The following is a 24,665-nucleotide window of genomic DNA, read 5'->3' as shown; positions in this document are numbered from 1 at the left end:
TATGAGGCAGTTGGGGCAGGGGGAGGAATCCCTAGGGACAGGGCCTTCCAGGTTCTCCCCAGCTCAGCTCCACAGTCTCTGAGATATGGCTGTCCCCACAAACAGGACAGAAAGCTGGAACAGGTACAGCAGAATGATATACAAGAAAAGCAGGAGTGTCGGGGGCAGACGGCCCTGGCTCCCAACCCAGTTCTGCCACCTCCCGGCCGTCGGACCTGCCGCAAGTGACTTCGGCTCTTTGTAAGCCTTCACGTCCTCACCTGCAAAATGGAATCACATATCTACCCTCCAAAGTCAACGTGGGATACCTGGGTTCAGACATACAGAGTGCCAAGCACCATGCCTGGAACACAGTAGACATTCGATACATATGAAGTGTGCCTGTTCTCCCCTGCCCTCGTCCCTACCGCCCTGAGCCATTCATTTATCGAACAGATATTTACTGAGAGCCCATTACGGTGTTTGACCGTGGGGATGCAACGGAGCAGGCTACCAATAAGGTCTTCCATTCCTGGTCTTGTCATCCAGACTGCTGAGTCCCAGGCCTGGAGGGAAGAAGGAGGGGCTTTCCGGGCCATTCCCTACCAGACGCCTATCCACCCACTCACCCACTCACCCGTTAGTTTATTCAAAAAACGGCTGAGCTATAACCACAATGCAGGTTACTCTGCTAGGTAGTACGGGGGACATGGAAATAAATCACATGTTGTGAGAAGCTCAGAGTCTAGCAGGCAAAAAAGGACAAGCAAATAAATAGCCCTGACACAAAGAAGGTGACAGGTGCCATAAGAGGGGGTAGATAAATGGCTATGAGCAATCAGATGGGGGGGGTGCCTCTTGTCCTGCCCAGACAGACACATCCTATGGCTGAGCCGGCTGACTTTGAAAATAGAAGAGAAATGGAGCATTCGCCGGCTGGCACCATTCCTAGCACGGGAAACCAGCAGGATCTATTTAAAAGGACTAGAGGCAGGTTAGAGCCTTTTCTGGCAATTCCCAAAACTCGTGCTTCCTCGAGCTGACTGGGTAGCTGGACAGAACTAACCGTGTCAAAATCCTACAGATCTTTTTAAAAAAAAATCATTTAGCTGTTGCCAGGATGATAAAAGCAGCTTGCCACTCAAAGGGAGGGTCCACACCGGGCCGGTGGGAGGTGGGGCTGGATGGGGGGGGGAGAGAAGGAGGGGATGGGGGAAAAGAGGGGGATGCCCCCCCCAAATATGGATCAGGGAGACCAGCAAAGAAATTTATGCATTGTAGTTGCTTTACTACCTAATTAATTCAGTAATTTCAAAAACAATTTTATTTATGTTCCATTTACCACATCAAAAGTAAAAAAAAAAAAAATCCTACTGATGCTAAAATAATACCTCAAGGCATCTATTTTTAATCAGTTTAAAAAAAAAAAGTGGGGGGTGAAAAAAAAACAGCCCTGGTTTCTATACAATCTCTCCTGGGCAGACCACCAGCCCAGAGAGAGGGAGAGAGAGGGAGAGAGAGAGGGAGACAGAGGGAGAGAGAGGGGGAGAGAGAGAGAGAGACAGAGACAGGGAGAGAGAGAGAGAGAGAGAGAGAGAGAGAGAGAGAGAACACAGCGAAGCCCTCTCTGAGAGCCTTCCTGGCTGCTCAAAACCGAGCTTGTCAAAAAAAACAAATCCATAATGGCCCGAGGCTCCTCTCCAATCTATTTTCTGCTCAGCTGGTTTTAAATGAAGTTATTATGAGTCATTAAAACACCCGCAAGCCAGTGGAAGTCAGCCAATTACAATTTTAAATTTAGCCCGTTCTCTGCCCCATTCTCTTGTTTTCTTCCTCTGCCCACAGAATGCTGCTGCTGGTACTTCTTCCCTCCTTTCCTTTACCCAAAGTGGAAGAGACAGTTAAGAAAATGCAGAGTATCGCACGGCACGCAGAATCATTCACATGAAACTCAAATTATTAGATTAAAAAATGCAAAACGTCAGCCCCCTCCAAAGTCAACCCACGTCCCGCCTCAGCACACTGGATTCCTCAGAAACTCCAGATTCAGCCCTAGAGGTCACGAGGCTTTTTTTTTTTTAATGAAAAGGTTCTTCAGTGGGGTCCTGTTGAGAAACATTCCCGCATCCACAACACAAAATCAAATCATGCTCCTGGTTGAATCCAAGAGGGGGAAACACACCGCCCACATTCAGGAATTCATAACAAACAATGAAGTTGAAATTCAAAGGTAACGCAGGCTTTGCAATCAAGCATGAATGTCGGTGGAAGTCACTAGATATGATGAGCTCATTTAGTTTTTAAATCTGCAAGGTAATGGTCTGTGCGGGGCCATTACAGCAAAGGAACAATTTTGAGTATTTCATGTAAACGTTTCTTCTCCATCTCTTTTTTTCTCATACATGCACATGGACGCACACACACACACACACACACACACACACACACACACACACACACACAGCTGCCCCTCATTTCTGGGAACCTAACTGTAGCTTTTGCATAGCCTCCATGGAGTAAATAGTGTTCTTCCCAAAGAACCGACCAACTATGCTTTCTCCAGGGCCATAATTAACTGGGGTGTCTGGAAGTTCCAACGAATGGACTCCCAGACCTTTATGTACACTTGCCATCACCTCCAGGGCCCATCACCTTCATGACCCCTTCCAAGACAAACAACACACACACACACACACACACACACACACACACACCCATAAGAGAACCAGTGCTCTGCCCAGCAGAACCAAAGGCAGACACCGAAGCAGACCAGGCACCGAGGAAAAGGGCTGTTGTCATGTCATTTCACGGACAGTCACTGAAGGTTGGCTTGGAGGCCAGGATACTACCATGCGTACTGATCTCCCTGGTGGCACTAGGTGAGTGGGACACAGTGTCTGTCCCCACCAACCAGCCTCAGGGAGAAGAGAGCGTGAAATACAAAGAAGCTTCTAGGTCCACTGTGACCAGAGGCAGTTTACCAAAGGCAGGAGGAGCTGTCTCATCCTTGTGAAACGCAAACCTGAGGCCTGTGACCACAGCTGCCACATTTCGGGGGACCCCAGAACTGAGCAGATCCTGTCCTTAGCTTTGAATCTCGCTACTCACTCACTCCCACGGTGGGACCCTCCACCAGCAGCTCCTCACAGCAGATCAAAGAAGCCAGTTCTCCCTGAAGTGAATAAAGCTGGGTGCTCACTTTACAGCAGCACATACATTCAAATAAAGCTGAAAAGTCACAGGCCCCTCCCTAAGGGCCCCAGCCCATTCCGGACGCAAGTGTTCTAACACTTAAAATTCATAATCTTCTCCCGAGAGATGGCTCCCCAAATTGTGTAAGCCTCAGGCCCCAGCAAACCTAGGTCTGCCCCAGGAACACGATCGCTGTAGTAACTGGGGATTCACTTACTCCACGATTCCTTATCAAAATGCTTCTATATGCCAGGCACTATGCCAGGTCATGGGCATGTGAGGATGCACAAACCACATGGCGCCCAGCGGGCACTGCACTCAGGTGGTTGGTACAGACCTCGGTGAGCACAGCGGCAGCAAGATGGGCTTTTTCCGCAGCAAAGTCCAATACGGACCTTGCAAAACCTAACCCCGTGCATCCATGCGTCCGTGCTTGGCTCAGGTTGAAGACACATCCAGGGACCCAGGAAAAGCAGAAGCAAAGCCAGAGAAGATCCATGCTGGTCCCCGAGAGGCAAGGGCAGGAGCACACAAGGGTCCAGGCTCTGGGAGCACTCTCTGGGCACTCACTCAGGAGTCCTCCCCAGGCCTTCTGGGCCAGAGGGCCATTCTGTTCCCCCACCCCAACCTCGTCCAACTTCCAAGCTAAAAAGCTTTGAGGAGTAGGAGAGAGAGACAGAAGATCAACCAAGACGGATGGAGACAAAGACAGATGAAGATCTAAGAAAGGAGAAAGAACATACAGAAGAGCATCAGGACAGGGCTGAGGTCGACGCAGATGCCAGGACAGAGACAAAGAGATGGTGTGAGAGGAGACGGGGAAATAATGGAAGGAGAGAAGAGCCACCCTGAAAAATAGCCTCCTGCCACCACAGAGAGCCCAGAAGAGGGCGCTAAGAAGGACATCCCCCAACCCCGCAAACTGGGCCCAGGCATAGCAGCTGGGGGGGGGCGGGATGTGAGGGCCACGGAGGAGAGCCCTGGATGACCGACCGCCCCAGAATCCTGGCAGGGGGTGCGTCTGGGAAGCAAAAGGCAGGTGAAAGGGCCCTGGAACCAGGAAAATGGCATTGCCTTGGGATGGAGCCTACACCATCACCCTACCCTACCTACAACCCCATGATCTACTCATCCTCATACCAAAGCAAGGGCCAGCCAAACAGCCCAGAACTTAGGGAGGACAGAAGGAGCCAGGGAGAGAAAAGGAGAGAATGTAAGAATAAACAGCAGACAGACAGATGTCCTGGCATCCATGTCTCTGGGGGCATTCATTTCCCCATAAGAATATCATCACCCAGCTCTACAAAGTCTTACGGTGTTGGGAGGGGGTGCGTGGGGGGAGAAACCACCCTACTTTGGGGTTGAAAAAATCAGAAATAAACACACACGCAGAGAGAGAGAGAGAGAGAGAGAGACGGAGGGAGGGACGCAGAGAAAGAGAGAGAAGGTTATTACATAATTTCTACTTTCTTTCCTCCACCCTTAAAGTAATGTTCTATCTGACAAGCTCCTCTCTGAGGGGGGAAAAATGACAAATCCAATCCAAAATTCAACAGCCTGTGTTCTGTTCGGAGAGCACACAGTGTACTGTACAGCCCATAAAACTCCAAACAGCCTCCAGACACTGCCGCAATCGTCCCCCATCAAAACACTTTGTCTTGCATACAAAAATAAGATACCGCGCTGAACGGAATACAAAATCAGCCCATTACAGTACAGGGAGACTGCTACTTAGCAACGAGGGGGCTCTAAAGCCTCAGTGCTCGACAGGAAGCAAAATCTGTCGAGCCTGTTGGGCAAATGATAAACATTAGCAGTATTAAAAAAACACAAAAGCCATGTAAATGGATAGACATAATGTGGAAGCGAATTTATAGAATAAATTGGGACGGGGGACCAGAGCGTAGGGGGAGAGAGGCTGGGATCCAGAGGGGTAGAGGCAACGAGCTTCCCAAACCCCTGCTAAGGCACCATATGGAGAGAGAGACGTGTGTATTTGGGGGGAGGAACATGTGAACCCTTCTTCACCCAGGGGCTGTAGGTGCACGGGGGCAAGAGAAGTGGAGGAACGCTGTTTAATACAATGACCTGCATTGAACTTGGCGAACTTCCTCTGCTCGGCTGGCCTGACGTACAATCTTCAGAGCACACATACCCCGCAGCACCAGGGTGGACAGACCTGGGGCTTTACCTGCCCCGGGGGCCAGCATCATACCCAGTGCTGTTACAGGACCTGTCATTTGCTGTAAACAAAATCCCTAGCCAGAAAAAAAAAAAAAAAAAAAAAAAAAAGTTAAAAAAAAAACAGAGGCAACAAATCCAAAAGCACCCCATCTGGGCTGGAAAAATCAGTATATTTCATCAGGTAAAGGGGGAAAAATACTCTGGCTGTGAATCAGCAGCTGGGTTTCGGATCCTAGCCAAAACAGGAGCTAAAAAGCAAAACCGTATTCTTCTGGTCTCAGTTTAAGGCTCTTGAGGCAAAGAGGGAGAAGGGGCGGGGGTGGGGGGGGGCGGTGAGGAAGGGGGCAGAGGGGGGGAAGAAATGTATTTTTCATCAGCCAGTGTATAATTTATAAACAGCATTAAACAGTTTTTGTTTTCTTTTTCCTCTCTCCCGTGTATGGGCTTGGACAGCAGTCAAGCCTGCATTAATTTCTGCTTTGGGTACAGTGTGTTCTTGGAGGCACATCTGCAAGCGATCATAAACTCTCTGGAATGCTGGCAGAACATCCAGACCTGCCGGCAGGCCAGTGACGACACCACTCTGGGAAAAAGTTCGGGAAGCAGGCCAAATTCAGAGCGGGGGGGGGGGGGGGGGGGGGGGGGGGGGGGAGGGAGCGCAGTGTGTTCAAGACAGAGCCAGGGAGAGTGGCTGCTTTCTTCCCTCTTCCCCTCATTCTGCACCCCGTCACCACCACCCACTGAAGGGAAGACAGTGGGCTTCTGAGCCTCTTCTGTCTGACCCTCTCTGTGCTCTTAACCCCAACCTCCATGGTGCCTGCTTCTGAAGGCGTGCCGAGGGCGATACAGGACCTGAGGAAGTTTCTGGTTTACCCCGATGGCAGAAAGCTACTCTGACGAACAGACCGCGACATTCACTTGAGAGCAGGCAGAGAGGGGATGAGCTGACCACAGCTCAGACCTGCCTGGATAACACCCAATCTCTTGCTCTTAGCAGATACCTATCTGGCAAGAGAGAGGTGACAGAGACAAGCAAGTCCTGAGAGGCCACCTTTAAACCCTAAGACGCCTCTCCAATCCTCAGCCTGGGGACCATACGTTGCCACCACAGGGAACCATCCAGCTGCCAGGCTCCCCCCTCCCCACTTGCCCTGTCTCTGGGAAGACCCTGAACCCCAAAGCTCAGTGTTCCGAAAAGAAAAAAAAAAGGAACAAGTACAATCCACAGGTCTTTGACATCTGTAATTTTTTTCCCCCTTCCATTGGACCAGGACATGGGAAAGCATGAGAGAACCAATCTGGTTTCTGGTCCCAACCCTTCCAGCCCTTTTTCTGTCAGACGGATGACCCAGGCCCCTGATGATATGCCCTGGCCACCCCCATGCTGCTGCTGGAATCAGAAAATCCATCAGCCAAAGACCATATTCCTTCCCAGTGGCTCCGACGATGGGGACGAGACTGGTATCAGGGGAGATTTCTCAACAGCCATGGCTCATGGCGCCCAGAAAAGGGCAGGAGGATGGAGAACAGGGGACCTACTGATCCCTGGCAGGACTGGACTCCCAAAGAAAGGCCACCCTCAATCGGGACTAGAGGCACGGGCCTATCTACCTTCCAACCACACCCCAAGATTGTCAGGCATGCCATTTCTCCAAGGGGTCTTATAAATCCTATACTCCAGGCTAGTCTACATCAAAAAGCCCACAGTCCTTTCTTTCCAGGAAAAAAAAAAGTGTCACTCCCTTATTCAACCTTCCAGTGGCTCTCCAGTGCTGCAGGTAAAGTGCACATTGCTTTGCTACTCAAGGCCCCCACAATCTCACCTCATCCCTCCCTTCCATAGCCTACCCTCTCCCCCCCCCACCCCGCCCCCGACCCCAACACAGCCTGTACATCCCGGCTACACTGCATGTCATCGTGGTGGCTTGGGTCTCCCCTACCAGTTCCTTTCAAAATTCCATTATTCCCACCAGTCATTTTAAGTTCTACCACCCTCTGGAAAGGACACTCTCCTCCTGCAAGTTCCTCCTAGAATTCTCCCTGACTCTTTGTGTCCAACACCTTCTTTGGTCATTTCAGTCAAACATCTCTCCTACTGGGCGTAAGCTCCTTGAGGGCAGGGATGCTGTAAAGCTCTCTCCAGTGGTGCTTAGTCAATGTCTGCTGGCTGCAAAAACGAATGACGCTCCCAGGACAGGGGCAGGCCACAGAAACCTGCAAACCCCTCAACAGCCTGCAGTCAAGTCAAAAACAGGAGCAAGGAGTTCTGGGTGTGCTCACTTACAATCCACCAGTACTGCAGCCAAGCCGTGGGAAATCCTACCTAATGGGAAACCTTACACCAGCAAATCCCAGAACCAACCCGAGCCACCGCCTGGGTCTGCGGTCTCTGCGTGCACATCTCACAGCCAGGAATCACCTCTTCAGTGACAGCAAGGAGTGGCAAGGAGACAGCAGGTCGCCGATTCCCGCAGCAAAGGGTGGGAAGGGAGCTGTCAGAGCGAGCCCAGGAGGAGCAGCTTTGCAAAGCATCCAAGGTGGTCACTCCTCCCACCAGGCCTTGTTTTTTTCCCCAAACCGTCCCCATCCCAAACGCACCTCTGGGAACGCAGGGTGTGGCCAGATCTATCCTCATTAGTTAATGAGTTAGGTTATTTGTTCATTTAAACTTATCGTTATCATCAGGTATATCTCATAAACACTTGATTAGTTAACGCACTCAAATAGAAATAAAAACTTCAATTAAACTGAACATTCACTACTACCATTTAGGGTCTTAAAAAAGGAAGGAAAAAAAAGACAGAGAGAGAAAGAGAGAGAGGGGGGAAGAGAAAGAAAGAAGTGTCTCCAAGAAGGGCCTCCTACAGGGCAAACTTCTAATTAAACAAATTGTCGATTTCAACACAATGAAAACTGATTTAGGAGTGTAAATTTAGTATTCTAGTCACTGAAAATAAAACCTCATGTTGTCGGTCTCCTACAGGCTGATTTCCTCAGATAGGGAAACGCAGAGGAGAGGAAGACAACGTGAGAAGGGGCAAGAGACAAGAAGGAAGAGCAAGCCAGAGCGTTTCATTCTTTCATAAATAACATCTCCGCAGAAATCCGCGCGGCCTGTTCTCAAGCATCAGAGCAGCTCCCGTCTTGCGTCCTCCTTCACCCCACCCCTACCAGATTAGAAAAAAAAAAAAAAATTAATCGCATATGATGACAAACTTGGCTCAGCACTCACTGTACCCACTGTACCCACAAGGCTGGCTCACAGCCAGGCCTGGCCGGGTGCCAGAACTACAATAACAAACACAGGCCACGCTAGCCAAGAGGGGGTGGGGGCAGCCAGCGCGCCCAGCAAGGAAGTGAGCCAGGAGGAGCACCGTTCAAGCTCGGCCGAGCACAAGAAAACAGCAGGAATGTGCCTGGTCCGAGGGCAGCAACCACATTCAGGGGAAGGCGGGGGCACCGGGACCCGCACCCAGATCCCAGACTCGCTTCTCCACGGCCTGCCCCTTGGTATGGTCCCCGAGGTCCTGGAGCATCTATTGTTCTGCTAGGCTCTGCAGTGCGGCCCCAACCCTCGGGGGCGGTCTGTAAAGTGGGTCTGCACAGCACATGCTCAGGGGCCGGAGCCTGCTGACGGCTCCCAGCAGGGAGCCTGCAAAGCCGGGCAGCAAGAAACATCTCGAGTCCTCTAAACCGTCAACAGAGTTCTGTGATCGTGCAATGGAGAGAGGAGTCAGAACGTGTAAAACCCCACTTCCCTTGGCCCCTAGAATCCGACAGGAGACCCGGCACTGCTGCCTGGCCCTCCACACCCCTCCTCTGGGGCCTTCACTGTTTCACAGGGGGCGTGAATGATTCAGGAAGTGGTCCAGCCTCCCTCTCAGCTCGTGTTGCTATTTTATTTTCAAGACATCCCAACGCAGGGGCGACAGGTACGCGGGAGAACGACACGGAAAGGAGCAGCAGAGAACAGAAATATCTAGCTCCTTTGCAGGCAAGGAGCTGTTTGCAAAGGTGAATGAAAGCACTATGACCCTCCCCCCCTCCCCCGGCCAAATCCTCTCTTCCAAGGACACTGGCAAGTGGGTTTCAGAGAGACAAGTCATTTTGCACAATCAGACTCTGTGTCGAGTAAGATATGAATGGAGAAGAAAGCCTAGGGAGACAGGACCCAGCTCCCAAAGCTGCCAGGACATCCGGAGGAGACCATGGGAGCCCAAAGTGGCATCTCAGGCAGAGCACATCCCTAGGCGGTGGCTGGCTCCGGAGGGGGTGGTGCAAAGTCACTCATCTTGTCTGAACTGGGGGCTCTGGGCCCACCAGCAAGTGCATAAGCAGTGCCTCTCCTCTCTGCCACTCCCACTGAAGCCACCAACGCTGCAGAGACTAGCTCGCTCACATTCAGCCGATACGGGTCGGCGGGCTCCCACCAGTGAACCTCTGGGTCACAGTCTAAACCATTCCTCTTGTAGGAGGGAGCGGGCAGGAGACTGGAGCTCCCCTGACACAGTCTTAGCCCTCCCAGGCCACACTCACTCATCTGACCACCATCTACTGACTCCAATAACGTGCCTAGCAATGTGCTGTACATAACGGGGACACCCCATCCCCAGTAGCTTACAGCCCAGCAGAAGAACGAAGGGAGAGGGAAACTACTTTTACAGAGAGCCTATCACGGGTCAGGCCTAGTGCTCAGGGTCTGAGGTGAGCCTCACAATTTCTCCAAGGTAGAGTCAAGCGCTCTCATCTTACAGATGAGGATACAGAGGCTCCAAAAGCTTACGTTTTTTGCCCACGATAACGTGGGCAGGAGGTAGGTTTCCAAATTTCTACCCCGGACTCCCAAGGAGGGGAGATAAGGCAGGTCCCTAAACAACCACAGCACAAAGAAGAAAGACTGTGCCCGGAGAGCTTCAGATAAAGAAATGCGGACACCCAGAAGCAGGCAGGACTGCTCCTGGCTGAAGGTGGGGAAGTGTGGAGGATGGCATTGCTACGGGACCTCAGAAGATCCGGCAAGGCCGGGGAAGGGTTATTCAAGCAGAGGGAAGGGGGTGAACAAAGCCACGGAGCCCAGAAAGCAAGCTGTGTCAGTATGCACGGGGAGCAAACCAACAGACGAGACGGGTCTGGCTAGCGTGCTGGACTCAAGGAAGGGGCAAGGAGGAAGGATGCTCGCTGGGCCAAGTTCCGGAGTGGGCGAGGAAGCTTTAACCACAGGCTGAAAAGTGTGTTACCCGCGTGGAAGTGTCCAGCACCTCACTGTTGGAGACCACACAGGGGCCCGCACCAGGAAGCACATAAAACAGAAGACCCACACTCTTGGCACTTGGGGGGTGGCCAAGCCGGTTGGCAGACAGCTTTGAAACCCCACACTGAACCCTAAACAACCTACCAAACTGAAGGGAAGCGAAAAGATACAGGGTGCAATTTATAAAAACAGGACAAAAGGAGTCCATGAGTCCCGAGCAGCTGCTGGACACAAGGGTATATGGACTCAGGACTCCAGGCCAATGTGGGATGGGTGGGCAGGATGAGGACGGTTCAGTGGAACAAGGGGTGAGGGTGGGCGACCCCCCCGGGAGAAGAACGGAACACACGAAGATGTGCGGACAGAGAGCGCGTGCTGAGACAGACACCACCTGGCGTGGCACAGTGCCTGGATCTGGAAGGGGTTGGGGCACTTGAGGAGACGCCGTGAGGGCCAGGGAGAGAGCATCCCATGCAGCACCGAGCCACACGGGCTCTGCAGCCAGACTGTGGTGACTGAAGCATAAAAAGCACCAAACAGCATTGACATGACCGTGCGAGCCACGGGAAGACAGACTGCAAACAGCCAGCCAGACCAGAAGCTTCTGGGGTAAGGTGATGGGAACATGCTCCAGGGGCAATGTGGGGGAAAAGGAAGGTGAAATGGAAAATCGCCATTTACGACACACCACATATATGCCAGGGCATGTACAACAGATGCTTTTAACCTACATTCTGTCCCACAGTTTCTTTAAAAAAAGGACACAAGTTAGGCAACACCTGCCCTTTACAGATGCACAAAACGGGGTTCAGAGGACAGATCCACCCCAGGTCACAAAGCACGTATTACAGACGAGGTTTGAACGTGTGCCTAACCCCAAAGCCCGTGCTCACTTCACTAGTGCTGGGCGCAGTGTGGGACAAAGACACCCACACGTGTCAGTAAGAAGATGGCCTCAACTCTCCCCCAAAATGTGACCCTAAGGTTGAAAGGCATGGGAATCAGAAGAAGAGAGCACTGGCCCTGACAGGGAAGTCTGAAGGCCTCTGCAACTGAACCCAGACACCCCGCTGGCCTCAGAGCAGCACCATCAGACCCGGTGTATCCTTCCCTCCGCCAAGGAGAGCTGGGCACGCTGCATGCCAGGTACCACTCCGTTTCCCGTGCTTCGGGGAACAGAGCAGCTTTGCCCCAAACATGGGCAAAACCCCCCGCAGCCACACAGCCAACCCCCTGGAACTGGGTAAAACTACCTTGCAAAAGACAGCACGAGGTAACTAGCTCTGTGTTCCTAACCTGTTCAATTAAAGGCTCCCGTATTAACATGACCCCAACAGTCAGATTCATGAGACACTGAGAACCGAATGCCACAACTGTTGTGCTAATGCAATTGTCGTGTGCTTTTGGAAGGGAGATCACACACAGGGCACTGGGGGCTAACAAAGCCCTAGGAATCCCAAGAGAGCACGAGGACAGGTTTGTGTGGACGGTCACACCATTAGGACGAACTCTCTGCTCCATGAACCTGGAGAGAGCATCCACGAAACACGGTGGACCACAAGCCCCGGCTGGCAGTGGGGACATCCGGGCTCTGAGCGAGGGCAGGGGCAGTTGCCTGGGCTCAAATGGGCCAGTCAGGGCAGCATCGCCTACCTGAATGAGCCAGTAAGTGCATTCTTAGTCGCAAACTATCCAGGAACCGCTTTCCGCAGAGTTCACACCCGTACGTCTTCATCCCACTGTGCAGCTTCCTGTAGGGAGAGGAAAAAATAGGTTGCGGCTGCTCTGGCTGGACAGGAGGCAGGCCCACCCTCACCTGGGGGCTCTGCGGACATCCCTCCAGTAGGTGGGCAGGAGGGAGGGGAGGTGGAAGGCATGGGGGCTACAGATGGGCACTGACGGAGACATCCCCACATGCTCAGACAGCCGAACGTGCCCCTCTTCCCAGGGACCACTGCCAAGGAAGAATCTATTCCTGGTCTTGTCCAAGAGCTAGAGAACAGGGCACTTCCTACTGCTTTACCCACTGGCACACAGACCAAGGGGGGAAAGAAATCAGATCCGATTTCAGGGTGAGAAGGAAGAAGCACGGGACAGTCAGTCAGACATAACGCTCACTGTCGAACCAGCACTGGGCGTCCTCGGAGGCCACCGGGCCTCTGCTCCCCTCGGTCAGGTCATGCCCCCCACTGCGCTGCAATTGTGCACGTGCCGAGCTCCCCCACGACACCGTCAGACTCTGAAGCGGTAGCACATGTACCCTTTCTCTCTCCCATCCCCAGCTCCCACGACAGTGACTGACACATAGTAGGCTCCGAATAAGCTTATTAATGAATCGGTGCCTTTATGGGCACAATAAAGCCGCTTCTCTCTTGGGGCATCCAGATGTTCTCAGAGCCGCACGTATGTGTCTCTAACACGCATGCCCTTCCCCTAAGGCCCAGCTTAGAAGACGTCTTCCTTCTGTTTTGACCAGAGGTTGAGCCCTGACAGGAAGATTTCAAGAAACTGGGTAACATCACCCTACAAATGCAGAATGGTGCGGAGGGTAACGGTCATTTGGTTTTCCAGGTGCTTTCACACCCTTCATCTCATTTTACCAACACTGCAATTCTGAGTCGGGCCTGACACACAGGACCACCCCAAGACGACAGAGGTCCTGGTAACAACTGGCCAGAGGCCCAGTCTGCAACAGAGCTCCGATCCCGAGCTGGACCTTTCGCCCCAGGCGAAAGTCAGAGGCCTGCCTCTGCTCTGTCAGAGGCCGGCAGCCGAGTCGGGTAAGATGCAGGGGAGCAGGCGGGTAGCAAAGAGCTGAGCGGTGGGAAGAAGGTCTATGTGCTGTAGGCCGGCAAGGATCTGAGCTGCTGGCTGGCGTGTGGGCCATCTGGCCTGAACACTGACTTTCTTCCCACCCACACTCCTGTTCTCAGGCCCTTACTTGCCACTGCCAGATCCGGGATCCACCTCCGCCCCCGTCTCTGTACCTTCTTGCCCTACGGAACAGAGCAGGGAACGGCAGCCAGAGGCACGAGCTGATGGCAGTAGGGCAGAGAGTAGAGCATACAAAGTCCCCTTGGAGTCGACAACCCATTGCAATCAGACGGTGACGGGCTAGGATCACGGTAAAAGGCTGGAGAGCTGCTGGTACTGATATACACAAGACCGCGGGTGTGGAGGGGAAGTGTTACACGCCCAAGTCAGCAGCACCCGGATCTGAGCCTCGGAGCCCAGATCACGACCACTACACCGAGCCACCCGCCGCCACCACCTTCCAAATCCCCTAACGAGAACTCAGTGGTAAGTCAAAACCACGCAGGCCCCCAGGTGAGCCTCCTGAGTGCCACAGTCTATGGGCCACAGTGGCTTGAGGATGGCACGCCATGTCCATGCCCAGCCCCCTTCACAGAACTCTTTCTCAATCAGGCTGTTTTGTTTGCTCGCTTTCCCTTTACTTCCTTGCCAAAAGCAACAAATAATTTCTCAATCACACACACACACACACACACACACACACACACACACACACCCTCATCCCTGATACTGTAGTGCGCCCCACCCCCATATTATCTTACTCCTGGCCATGGCTGATCCAACCCAATTGGGAAATAGTAACCGTACAGAACATTTTAACTGAACATTCTTAACTCCAAATAGATTTCACAATGCTGGACACTGGGACATGTCCTAATAGCGTTCTGGGCAAACCATGTTTTTAAACACATGCCCAGGCAACTAAGTGTGTATGTGTGCGTGTAAACACATGATAGACAGTATTCCTGCCACTCACCCAGGCATGGCAAATGTTTGCTTTCCTAAGACATGTTCTGTGGAGCAGCAAAAACTCAATTCACAAATGGTTCGGCCGGTGAACCTCTTGCACGCATTCACGGTCATGTGTGGTGGAGGGCAGGGCATGGGTTTCCATCCCATCGATTTCCATCTTTTTCTTCACTCGTGATTTCTTACCTTCCAGGAGTGCCCACCTCTCAGGGAGCAGCTAAGCGGAGGACCAGCACCTATTTAGACAGGTTTCCCAAAAGGACCCTGGAGTGACCAGTCTTCCAGTATCAGCAGCCATCAACCAGGGTAAGCATCCCAACCCACCTCTTCTCCCTGTAGGCTCCAGACCAAATCTCTGACCCCGATGAATACTTTCTGGGTGACCCCACTGCCTTTCTTCTGGATGTGAATGGATTTGCCTGGCAATCAGTGAAAGTGACTTTCTTGGGCCACTGGACTAGCCTGGTGTGAAAGGTGGTAGCCTCTTGCCCTTTGCTGGAGAGATAGCAAGGTACAGGGAAGGCTGCGGGGCCAGCAGCCAGAAGACCTGGCTCCTCAGCCTTACTCGGCCATTAACTTGCTTTATAACCTTGGACAAATCATGCTGTAACAACCTCTCTGCATCTTTTTCGCCTGTGAAGGGATATGGGGGACTTCTAAGGCTTTGATCCCTTATGGAACCTAAATTTTAACAGTCAAAACTCTTACTCATGGGGTGCCTGGGTGGCTCAGTCGGTTAAGAGTCTGACTCTTGATTTTGGCTCAGGTCACGATCTCATGGTTCATGAGATCAAGCCCCACGTCAGGCTCTGCTTGGGACGTGTTCTCTCTCTCTCTCTCTCTCTCTCTCTCTCTTTCTCTCTCTCTCTCTGCCCCTCTCTCGCTTGCAGGCAAGAGAGTGCTCACATGCGCACGCACTCTCTCTCAAAATAAACAAACATTATTAAAAAGATCTTCTTCCTATCATTTTGCCTAGTTTCCAAGGAATTTCCCTAAAGGGCATTATTATTATTATTCTCTCTGAACCACATTCCACTGTGCGATGTCCCATGACACCTAGGCAGCCAGGCTAGGATAGCCTAAACAAAAATCGACACCCAACCCTAAAATCGATACTCATTTTAAAACCTTCTAATCCAGACAACCTGAGTTTCTTCCTTTACTCACTTGTGGTCTATTTTTCAGTGAAAGAAACTTCTGGAACCCATCAGCAGCCTTTCTTTGGAACCATTCCGCTGCCACGCATTTCTCAGCCTTCAGAGACACAGATGTCCTATCTTGTCTGATCCTTGGGGTAAGGACACTGCCCTGTACCTGACCCACTAACTCAGCATCCCACACAGGTTGCCAGAGGTGAGTGTGGCATCCATGTGATCCACACCAAGTACAAGGACAAAAGTCCTGCCCCACTGCCAGAGAGACAAGGGCAAAGCACACTAAGTTCAGAAGAGAACAAGGAAGCACTTCATAGCCCTAGGAGTTGAGTGAAGCCCAGCACTGGTTTGCTCCTATCTTTCGTTACTGTTCAGAGCCCCAAAGGAAGGATGTGGAATGGAAAGGTGAACCCTTCCAACCCATAGAAAAAGGAAACGCCAGAGAAGAATCTGAATGCCTTCAAGAGACTTGGCTACCAGCAGACTCTCTGTACAGCCTGCAGAATGACCAAGGAGGAAATAGAATTCCAGCTGGCTTCTGAGCAAAAGTGCAATTTGTATGAACCCATGGTCTCTCACTCTGCAGACCACAACCCCTGCCTTGCCCCCCGCCACTACCACTATACTATGCAAGTCATTTTGATGAAAATGGAAATTCTGTCCACCTCCCTCTTCCTCACCACACACACATGTTTTCCCAGTCTGGTCTTGTCTTTTCGCAAGGTCTAACTGCTCATGGCCATCTGAGGTCACCAGCCTCCACTACAGCACAGGAAGGAAGGACAGGTGGGGACATCTTTGTGCCTGTCTGCATAAGTCCCTCGGTTTCACGCTCCCTTGAGAAGCAGTCCTGTTGCTGAACGCCATTTTCAGAGTAACCCAGTTTCAGCATGGCCCCAACACTTCTGTTCCATGCTTGCTGGAGGATCCATCCCCACTCATGCGTCAAGTCCCCGCCACGCCCTCCCCACCTCCTCCCGCCAAGCGGTAGTGCTGTCCCAGCACGGCCCACAATTGGCCCACTGGGCAAACCCATCTTGAATGGAACAGATTTTCAATTATGTCCAAAAAGACAAAGAAAAAATTAACCTTTGGCAGGTTTCTAGCTATTTTCTCAAGAGAGCTGAATCATTATGAGAAATTAGAACTAAGCAAATCTGAACCTTTTAACAAGTAACCAGAGAGAAAGACTCATTCCTTCTCACTGATTCTCAACCACACAACCCTCGCCAGTCAAATCAAGCTAGCAAGATACATCGAGCCATCTCTGTGCTACTGGGAGTCTGACAAGTCAGATTTTGTCTGCTCTGGACTATAAACTACGTAACGGCAGACGCCATGTTGATTTTCCCTCTTCTTCAAGGGGTCTAGTTTTAATTTTTTAAATTTTCTTGATGTTTTTTATTTCATATTTGAGAGAGAGACAGAGACAGCAAGAGGGGAGGTATAGAGAGATGGAGACAGAATCTGAAGCATGCTCCAGGCTCTGAGCTTTAGCACAGAACCCGACGTGGGGCTTGGACTTACGAGCAGTGAGATCATGACCTAAAGTCATCATCTCAGTGAGATCATGAGCTAAAGTTATACACTCAACCGGCTGAGCCACCCAGGCGCCCCACGTAGGGTCTAGTTTTCGAAGGGATTTGCTCATTTCTGCTAAAGAAGCTCCTCCATCTAAGGTAGGCTCGAGGCATCCCTCCTCTCATCTTTAACAGCATTCCAAGCACAAGAACTTCGTGGACACCTCCAACCCAGTGCTGAACTCTTGTCCTATGGCTCCTGAAGTCTGCAAAAGGAAGGCCAATGCTATTTCACAGCCACACAAAGCCTGAGCTTCAGACCAACCCCTCATTCTCAAGATGAGCCTTCATCTCCCCAGTGTACCTAGAACGTAAGAGCAGAATGAGTGGCAGCAAAGAGAGACCCATGCCGTACTCCATCCTCCCCTCCAGACCCAGCTGACCGTAACAGTGCTCCCTAAGAGCACCTTCTGTGTCTACTCTCTGCAGGAAGAGTTCAGCCCGTCTCTATCCCACAGAGCCAAGGGCCACAGGAAAAATGCTAGGAGAAGGGCCTGAAGGGGGGCTCCAGGCCCAGCAATGCCCACATTCCATTTCTTCCCAAGTTCCTTTGGCCAGAGACAGAAGCAGTCAAAGCAGGCCAACAGGAAGGTTTAGAGAGGGAATTCAGTTCCAATAACCCAAGAGCTACACTCCCTCTCTCCCTCCCTCTCCTCCTGGGGATCTGAAAGTGCCTGAACTGTGAGTTTTGCAAGGTAGACCAGCAGTGAGAACTTGAGTCTGTCCACAGGGAAAGTGAGTGGGAGGGAACTGCCCATCTTTGAAAAATAAAGTGGGGAATCCATCTTATAAGGACTTTTTTTAAGGTCATATTTTTCTTGTTCTCAGCTTAAGTGATCCCATACCCTGAACAGCACGTGGCTCCGGCCAGTGCAGCCTTCACGGTCCTTCCAACAATTCACCCCCTTCTTGGTCTGAGCTGTTCCACATGCAGAAGCCACCCTAAAGCCTGGGGCTTTTGCTTTCTGATCCCATGACCATCAGCTTGACCTATGCAGTGCTTCTAAGGGGTACTCAAAACAGGCAAGGACAAGACAGGAGATTCTGAGAGTCAGATCCCAAATGACGCTCTTCTCTCAAAGCCTGCTGCCCACATGGAAACCAATATTCTCCAAGGTTCTCTTCTTACCATGGGAACCTAGCTACCACCACACCACCTGCTTCTTCCTCTCCCTGAGCAGGACCTGACCAGCTGGCAATGGCATGCTGCCTTGTGCCCCATGTGGCCATGAGACGAGGCAGGTCCCTTCACAGAGCTCTGCCAAGACTCTCAGTCTCAAAAGCAACAAATGATTCCCAAGCACCATGGTCAGAGAACTCCACCCTGGCCTTGCTCACCTCTCCAACCAGAAACAGAACCAAGAGAGGACAGAGGAAAGAGCTTATATACTTCGGCAATGGGCTTATTCCTTTCTCTAAGACTCGTAAGTTCGAAACACACCTCCAATGTCCACTGACCTTTAATTCAAATGGCAAGAGGAAGACCAAACAGCCAAAGCATTCTGGGCTCCAATTTTTAGAAGGCATGAATGAAAACTTATCAGACTATCAGGAATGTGCTCCCCAGAGCAACTTCCAGGGAGATTTCAAGGTGTTTCCATATTCAGTTCAATCTCCTGAACTTTCTACACATGCCTTTCTGTGGGGAAGGGGTACTCTGAAAAGAGCTTGCTCTACTGAAGGCCTCTGCCCTAAACCAGGACAACTGGAATACTCAAGGAATGTTCCTACCTTCTAAGGGTGACATCATCTTGTCCCAAGGGAAGGTCTCTTACGGCTACCATCAGTGACACATTCTAGTCCGAATGGGTCATTAGTCACATCCAGTATCATTCTCCTTAGGAACAAGCCATGTAGAAGTTCTTCGAAGCTAGAAGCTCTTTGAGGACAGGGAATAGGTGTCTATTTCTGCGCCTAAACCCTCAGCACAGGTGCAGACAACCAGAGCTATGAGAGAAGCTACTGCTAGGTAAGCAGGAGCCAACCAGCCTGAGACAAAAGGATACCTGGCCACTGAAACCCCGCCCTGGGACTGCCTGGGATCACAGAAGGGGCCTGGATTGCCCAGGGTTGGGGTGGGGGAGAAAGATTAGTTCTAATCTTGGTGGGGGAGTGGGTCACTTTCATTTTCTCAAGGCATAAAGGAAATTATCCTTTTACCCACTTTTTTTTTTTAATGTTGAGATTAGACAGTCATTTGACAAGCTGTGAATGGGGAGCTGGTATTACCACAAATTATCCTTGTAGCGATAGAGTTCCTTGCTCCCTGACTAGTCAATATTAATAAACATTACCGAATGCTTTTACAACACAATTTATTTTTTAATATAGCTCTTTATGTATGCCATAAAGTAAATATACCAATAAAAGGCAAGGATTTCAAACAACAGATTAAAAAAAACAACCAAGAACTAACAGAGGGCTAGTTAACGCCTTCCACGCCACAAGATAAGGGCTGACAGGACCCACAGAGTGCGCCCCTCTCCTGGGAACCCAGACCAGGGGAGCTCTGGAAAATGGTGGCCATTTGGTTGCTTTGGGGCCTTTTAAAGGGAGAGGGAGAGAATAGCAAAGAAGGCACATCTTCTCAAGGATCTAGAATAAAAGTGTAACACATTGGCTAAAACACTCTTCTGGGGGAGGGGGTGCGCAGGAGACCCAGTGTTCACTCCAGCTCTGCTGGTAACCATCAAATGACCTTGGTCGAACCACTTACCCTCTGGAGGTTCCACTTTACGCCCTCTGCAATAATACAAGGGTTGAGTTAGAGGATTTCTTAGGTCCTTTCCAATCGGGCTGACAACACTGAAAGGCTGTGGGGCCGACAGGAGCCTATGCTCACCAAATTATAACCACCTTCATGAAGGCTCCATCCCTGATTCAACCCCTCAGCCTCCATCATTGAGCCCAGAACAGAGGAAGGACTCGGTGCATTTTTGCTAAATGAATGAACAAACCAACATGAAGGGGAATGCAAAAAGAAAAACATAGAGGTAAAAAAAAAGAGAAAGACACAGAACACTTCCAACATACACACATATCCGTACAAGAACAGCTGTCTCTATTGTCCGAAAGAGAAGGCCTCCATGGGGTTCTTAGAAGAAGACCATGCATCACGCATGGAGCTGACTAAAAAGTGGAAGGAGCTGTCCTGAGCCTTGAAAACAGGGGAAAGGACAATGGCATTCCCCGCGGCCATAACCACACCAAGTACAGGGCTTTCCGATAAGGCTGCCCGTGTGGGTGTTAAAATACCATGTCAGAAATGACAAAGGGGCACGCTAATCTCCCTGCAGCAAATGCTCCTTGAAGGGTCTTCGTGGCCACTGAGCACCAGGAGGCCTGGGCTTCAGGCTGTTACGCAACGGGGCCTTTGTTTTAGAAGACCGAGTCCTTGTAAGTCATTTATTTGAAATATCTCCATCAACAAATTTCACCAAGAACAAAAGTTTTTCATTTGGGCGCCGGGCTACAGGATGATCTTATCACACACAATCTCATACAGTCTCTTTCAACAAGGTCTTAGCGCGCTTATCTGTGAAGTTCCTAGTAGCCAAATATGATTGAAATGTTCTATTTATGCTCACTGGATTAAGGAGATGTTGCAAAACTGCACAAAAACCTGGCACGTGTAAGCAAGGTATTACAGCGTGGGCAGTTAAGATCTGAGGGAAAGGAATCAATACACACTTTTGTAGTTTTCTTTCTTTCTCCTTCTTTTTTTTTTTTTTTTTAAAGAAACCAGGAAAGTTGTGCTTTTTGAAAAGGGAAGAAGAAAAATAGTAAAATGCCTTAAGATTTATAGCTTTTAGAGCTTTTTCCAAACCCAAAACAGAGCACCAGGATGCATGCGTGGTGACGTCAGCCCAAAGAAAACAAAAATAAATCCCAAATATTCTCTCCAGACCCTAAAAGGCCCTATAAGGGAACTGAACTATGGTTCCAGATGAGCAGGCGTTTTGGTTTTTTGCCCCTCACACCCATAAGAGGCTTCCATCTTAACCAGCACGAAGAGACAATTTCTCGGAAAACGGTATTTGAAAAGCTACAAATTCCTCCTTTATCTTCCTGTGGGGAGGCAGCATTGTTTCCTGGTAATCGAGGTTCATTTTTACACACTCTCACTTCGGCCACGAAGCCAAGATGCTACCTTCAAATCCCACACACCAGCCACAGATCCTCAGAGACTGTGGAAATTAACTGAGGTTTATTAAGGGCCTAAGAAAGTTCCCTTCGAATTAAAGCCCTCTGAAAACCTCCTTAATGTATATTGCCTCATTCTTTCTGCTTTAGTACACTGAAAATTAAATTACTTCTCTATGAGGATTCTAAGCCGTTAGAGCCATCTTTCTCAACATCAGTTATGAACACAAGATAAGAGATTGGGCAGATGAACCTGTAGGGACACCAAAGCACACTGTGGAAATTACTGTCATTTTAATGAAAGAAAAGGGAAAAAAAAAATAGATATCCACCTCTTTTGCCGATTATTTTTTTCTTCCAGAAAAATGTAAAAAAGAAATCTAGTTAACTGAGGTTTTCTAAGAATAATGCTAATGCATTTGTAGATCGCATCTGACTTTGAAAGGGATGCTCAGGGTCATCTCAACCATCCTGTGACTGGGGAAGAAAGTGCCACCCCCATTTTGTGGATGAGGAAACGGAGGCCAAGTGACTTAACTCTCCTCTCCCATGGGAGCAGGTGGAAGTCTCTAGACTTCTCACCTCAGGATCTACATTCACATTTGCCCACCTGCAGAGGGTCTATCCATCCCACCCAGAATGTTCTCCCAGAGCCCCCCGGTAAAAGGCACAGGAAAACCACCAGCAGGAAAGGAGGCACTAAGAGCACACCCAGAATTCACAGGACCCTAACCAGAGGAAAGCAAGAAGAAAGGAGCCGCTAGGAAAACAGAAGCCAAATGATGACACCCAGGGTCCACAGACAGGCTGAGTCTCGGGGCAACTTTATAACCTCCTACAGAGAAGACCTCAGGGAAGGCACACCGCCCTCATCCCTTGATGCTTCCTATTTTACACTCCGTCTGTTAATAGCCTACTGTGCGTGCCCAGCTCTGGAAAAGTAAGACTGCACTTGAACGGTGCTCCGTCAAGGTGGGTTATACATCAACACTACTCTGCATTACTGCACTTGACTGGTTCCCTTTCCAGCACTTGGCACAACTTACAGTTAACATAGTGGGTTTCCTACGAGAGTTCCTCACCTCTCCTGGACTGCACGCCACCTGGACAGAGACCACTGTCCGCTGCGTCCTCACAGTCTGGCACAGTGCCAGGCTGCTTTGGTACAGAGCAGGCATTCAATGCATTTGTTTTAAAGAAACGGCTTTACTGAGATACCATCCACATGCCGTAAGATCCACTCTTTTAAAATATACCATTTGGGGGGTTTTAGTCCATTCACTGAGCCGTGCGACCATCTCACCACCGTCTACTTCCGGAAGATCTCATCACCCCCAAAAGAAACCCTGTACCTATTACCAGTCACTCCCCATTTCCCCTCACTAACCCCCCAGTCTCTGGCAACCCCTAATCTACTATCCTACTCCATGGATTTGCTTATTATGAACATTTCATACAAATGGAAGCATACAGTGTGCGGCTGGCCTTTTACGTCTGCAAGAATTCACTTAGCGTGATGTTTTCAAGATTCATCCATGTAGTAACATTTATCAGTGCTTCCTTCCTCTTTATGGCAAGATAATATTCCATTGTATAGACATACCACATGTAATTGACCCATTCGCCAGTCAGCAGACACTGGGTTGTTTCTGCCTTTTGGCTGCTATGAATAACGTGGCCAAGAATACTGGCTTACAAGTTTTATCTTTGGACATGGGCTTTCACTTTCACTTCTCGTGGGTATATGCCTAGGAGTGGAACTGTTGGGTCATCCGGTACCACTATGTTTTTAACCTTTTAACTGCCAGACCGTTTTCTAAGGCGGCTGCATGATTTTACATTCCCCTCGGCAATGTACCAGGGTTCCGATTTCTCAGTGCATTTTTGGACTAAATGAATAAATGAATGAGGATTCCTTCTGCTGTAGAAGCCAGCCGGGAAGCGGATAAACTTCCAAGGCTCCTCTGGTAAACTAGCATCTTCGTCTGCAGACGTGACATGCCACACTTGTGTTTAACAGAAATCCCAAAGAAGGCTATTTATATTTAGCTCATTCCAGAGAGAGAATCGAATGAAAAATTAAGACAAGGAAAGGAAAACACCAGACAGCCCAAAGCGGGTACTACCTTCTGCCTTCGCATGTGACTCCAACCCCAACCCTCCACACCCCATGTCCAGGCTCAAAAATTTAATAACACACGCTCCTTAAACACATTTAGATGAAAAACCAGGAGCAGGATCCCAGCTCAACGGCAGCTGACTTTGATTTGGTCGGCAGTGAGGGGAGCTTTATTTGACAGCCCTGTTGTCTGTGACAGGAAGCTTGGAAATGTATTTAATAATACTTAAAACCAAAACACACACACAAACAAAAATATCGCAGGCAAATCCAGGAGGGAGACCTACAGTGCTGGAAACGACTAAGAACATGGGCAAGCCAACAGCAAGGTCTGGCTTCTCTTCCTGAGCTTGCTGGAGGGGGGCAGGGTGTCCTGGAGCAGGCTTCAGGGACAAGTTCTGCTGAGGGCTCCCCAAACTTCTCTTTCCCCCTTGCCTTTCTTTGTCAAGAGAAGGCAGCCGTATTCCTTTCTGCACAGACTCCTTGCAAAGAACAAACAAACAAAGCCTGGGACAGAGCAAGGCCCCTGGCAAGCTGCAGGTAATTAAAACGGCCTGTAAATGCCCCAGCAGAAAGCACTTCAAAGAGACAGTAATTCCAGCAATGGCCAGTCAAGACTGTGTGGTGTAAAAATTATGAGTTTTCCCAACAGGGAGCTTTGTGTGAAAAGGACAGGGTTTGGTGGCAAAGGGAGGGCGAGCCACACAGAGGAGGCTTACAATTGGTGTCCGGACCCAGTGTGTGAGGGAGGCACTGTGTGTGTGTGTGTGTGTGTGTGTGTGTGTGTGTGTGTGTGTGTGGCATGCATGCAGGCAAGAGAAAGGGGGACGGTGTGCATGTGTATGTGTGAGAGCACACATTTATCAATGCCGAGACGCTCCAAGCGTGTGGGCATGGAGATAAAAGGCAAAATAAAATAAAAGCAACAGATACGCATCCTCTCCCCTGCTGGGCCTTGTTGTCACGGGGTGTAGCGGGAGGCTCCTCGGGCTCCTGCCTTGGGAGCCTGCAGAGCTGAGCCCAGGGTGCTGGAAATACTGAACACCAAGCACCCCAGGCCCGACGATGGCCAAGGTGCGGTCGGCTCTCTGGATGCGACTGTGTCCTTTCCATCTCGCTGAGACACACGCTTACCAGCAGCACTCCGCATGCTACATTGTCTTACAACAGGATGCAGAAGAGAGGTTCCCGAATCTGACCCTGATCACACTTGCCGCATCTTCCATACTGCCCGCCTGGTGTCCCGGGCTCTGAGGATGCTACGGCCAGCCCACGGCGTG

The 24,665-nt window shown here is 50.4% G+C and overlaps 1 protein-coding gene across 5 annotated transcripts in view; it reads right to left on the bottom strand.

The window, feature by feature from the left end:
* The window catches only part of ZBTB16 (zinc finger and BTB domain containing 16), a 188,634-nt gene that overhangs the window by 77,165 nt on the left and 86,804 nt on the right, over positions 1–24,665 (bottom strand). For all 5 annotated transcript variants that reach the window (XM_042959571.1, XM_042959569.1, XM_042959568.1 and 2 more), the window contains one exon: positions 12,260–12,357. In XM_042959571.1, the coding sequence (XP_042815505.1) occupies positions 12,260–12,357 (98 nt within the window). The remainder of the gene's footprint in view (positions 1–12,259; positions 12,358–24,665) is intronic.

Source organism: Panthera tigris, chromosome D1 (assembly GCF_018350195.1).
Source record: "Panthera tigris isolate Pti1 chromosome D1, P.tigris_Pti1_mat1.1, whole genome shotgun sequence".
NCBI lineage: Eukaryota > Metazoa > Chordata > Mammalia > Carnivora > Felidae > Panthera > Panthera tigris.
This window is presented reverse-complemented; position numbering and strand designations above follow the sequence as displayed.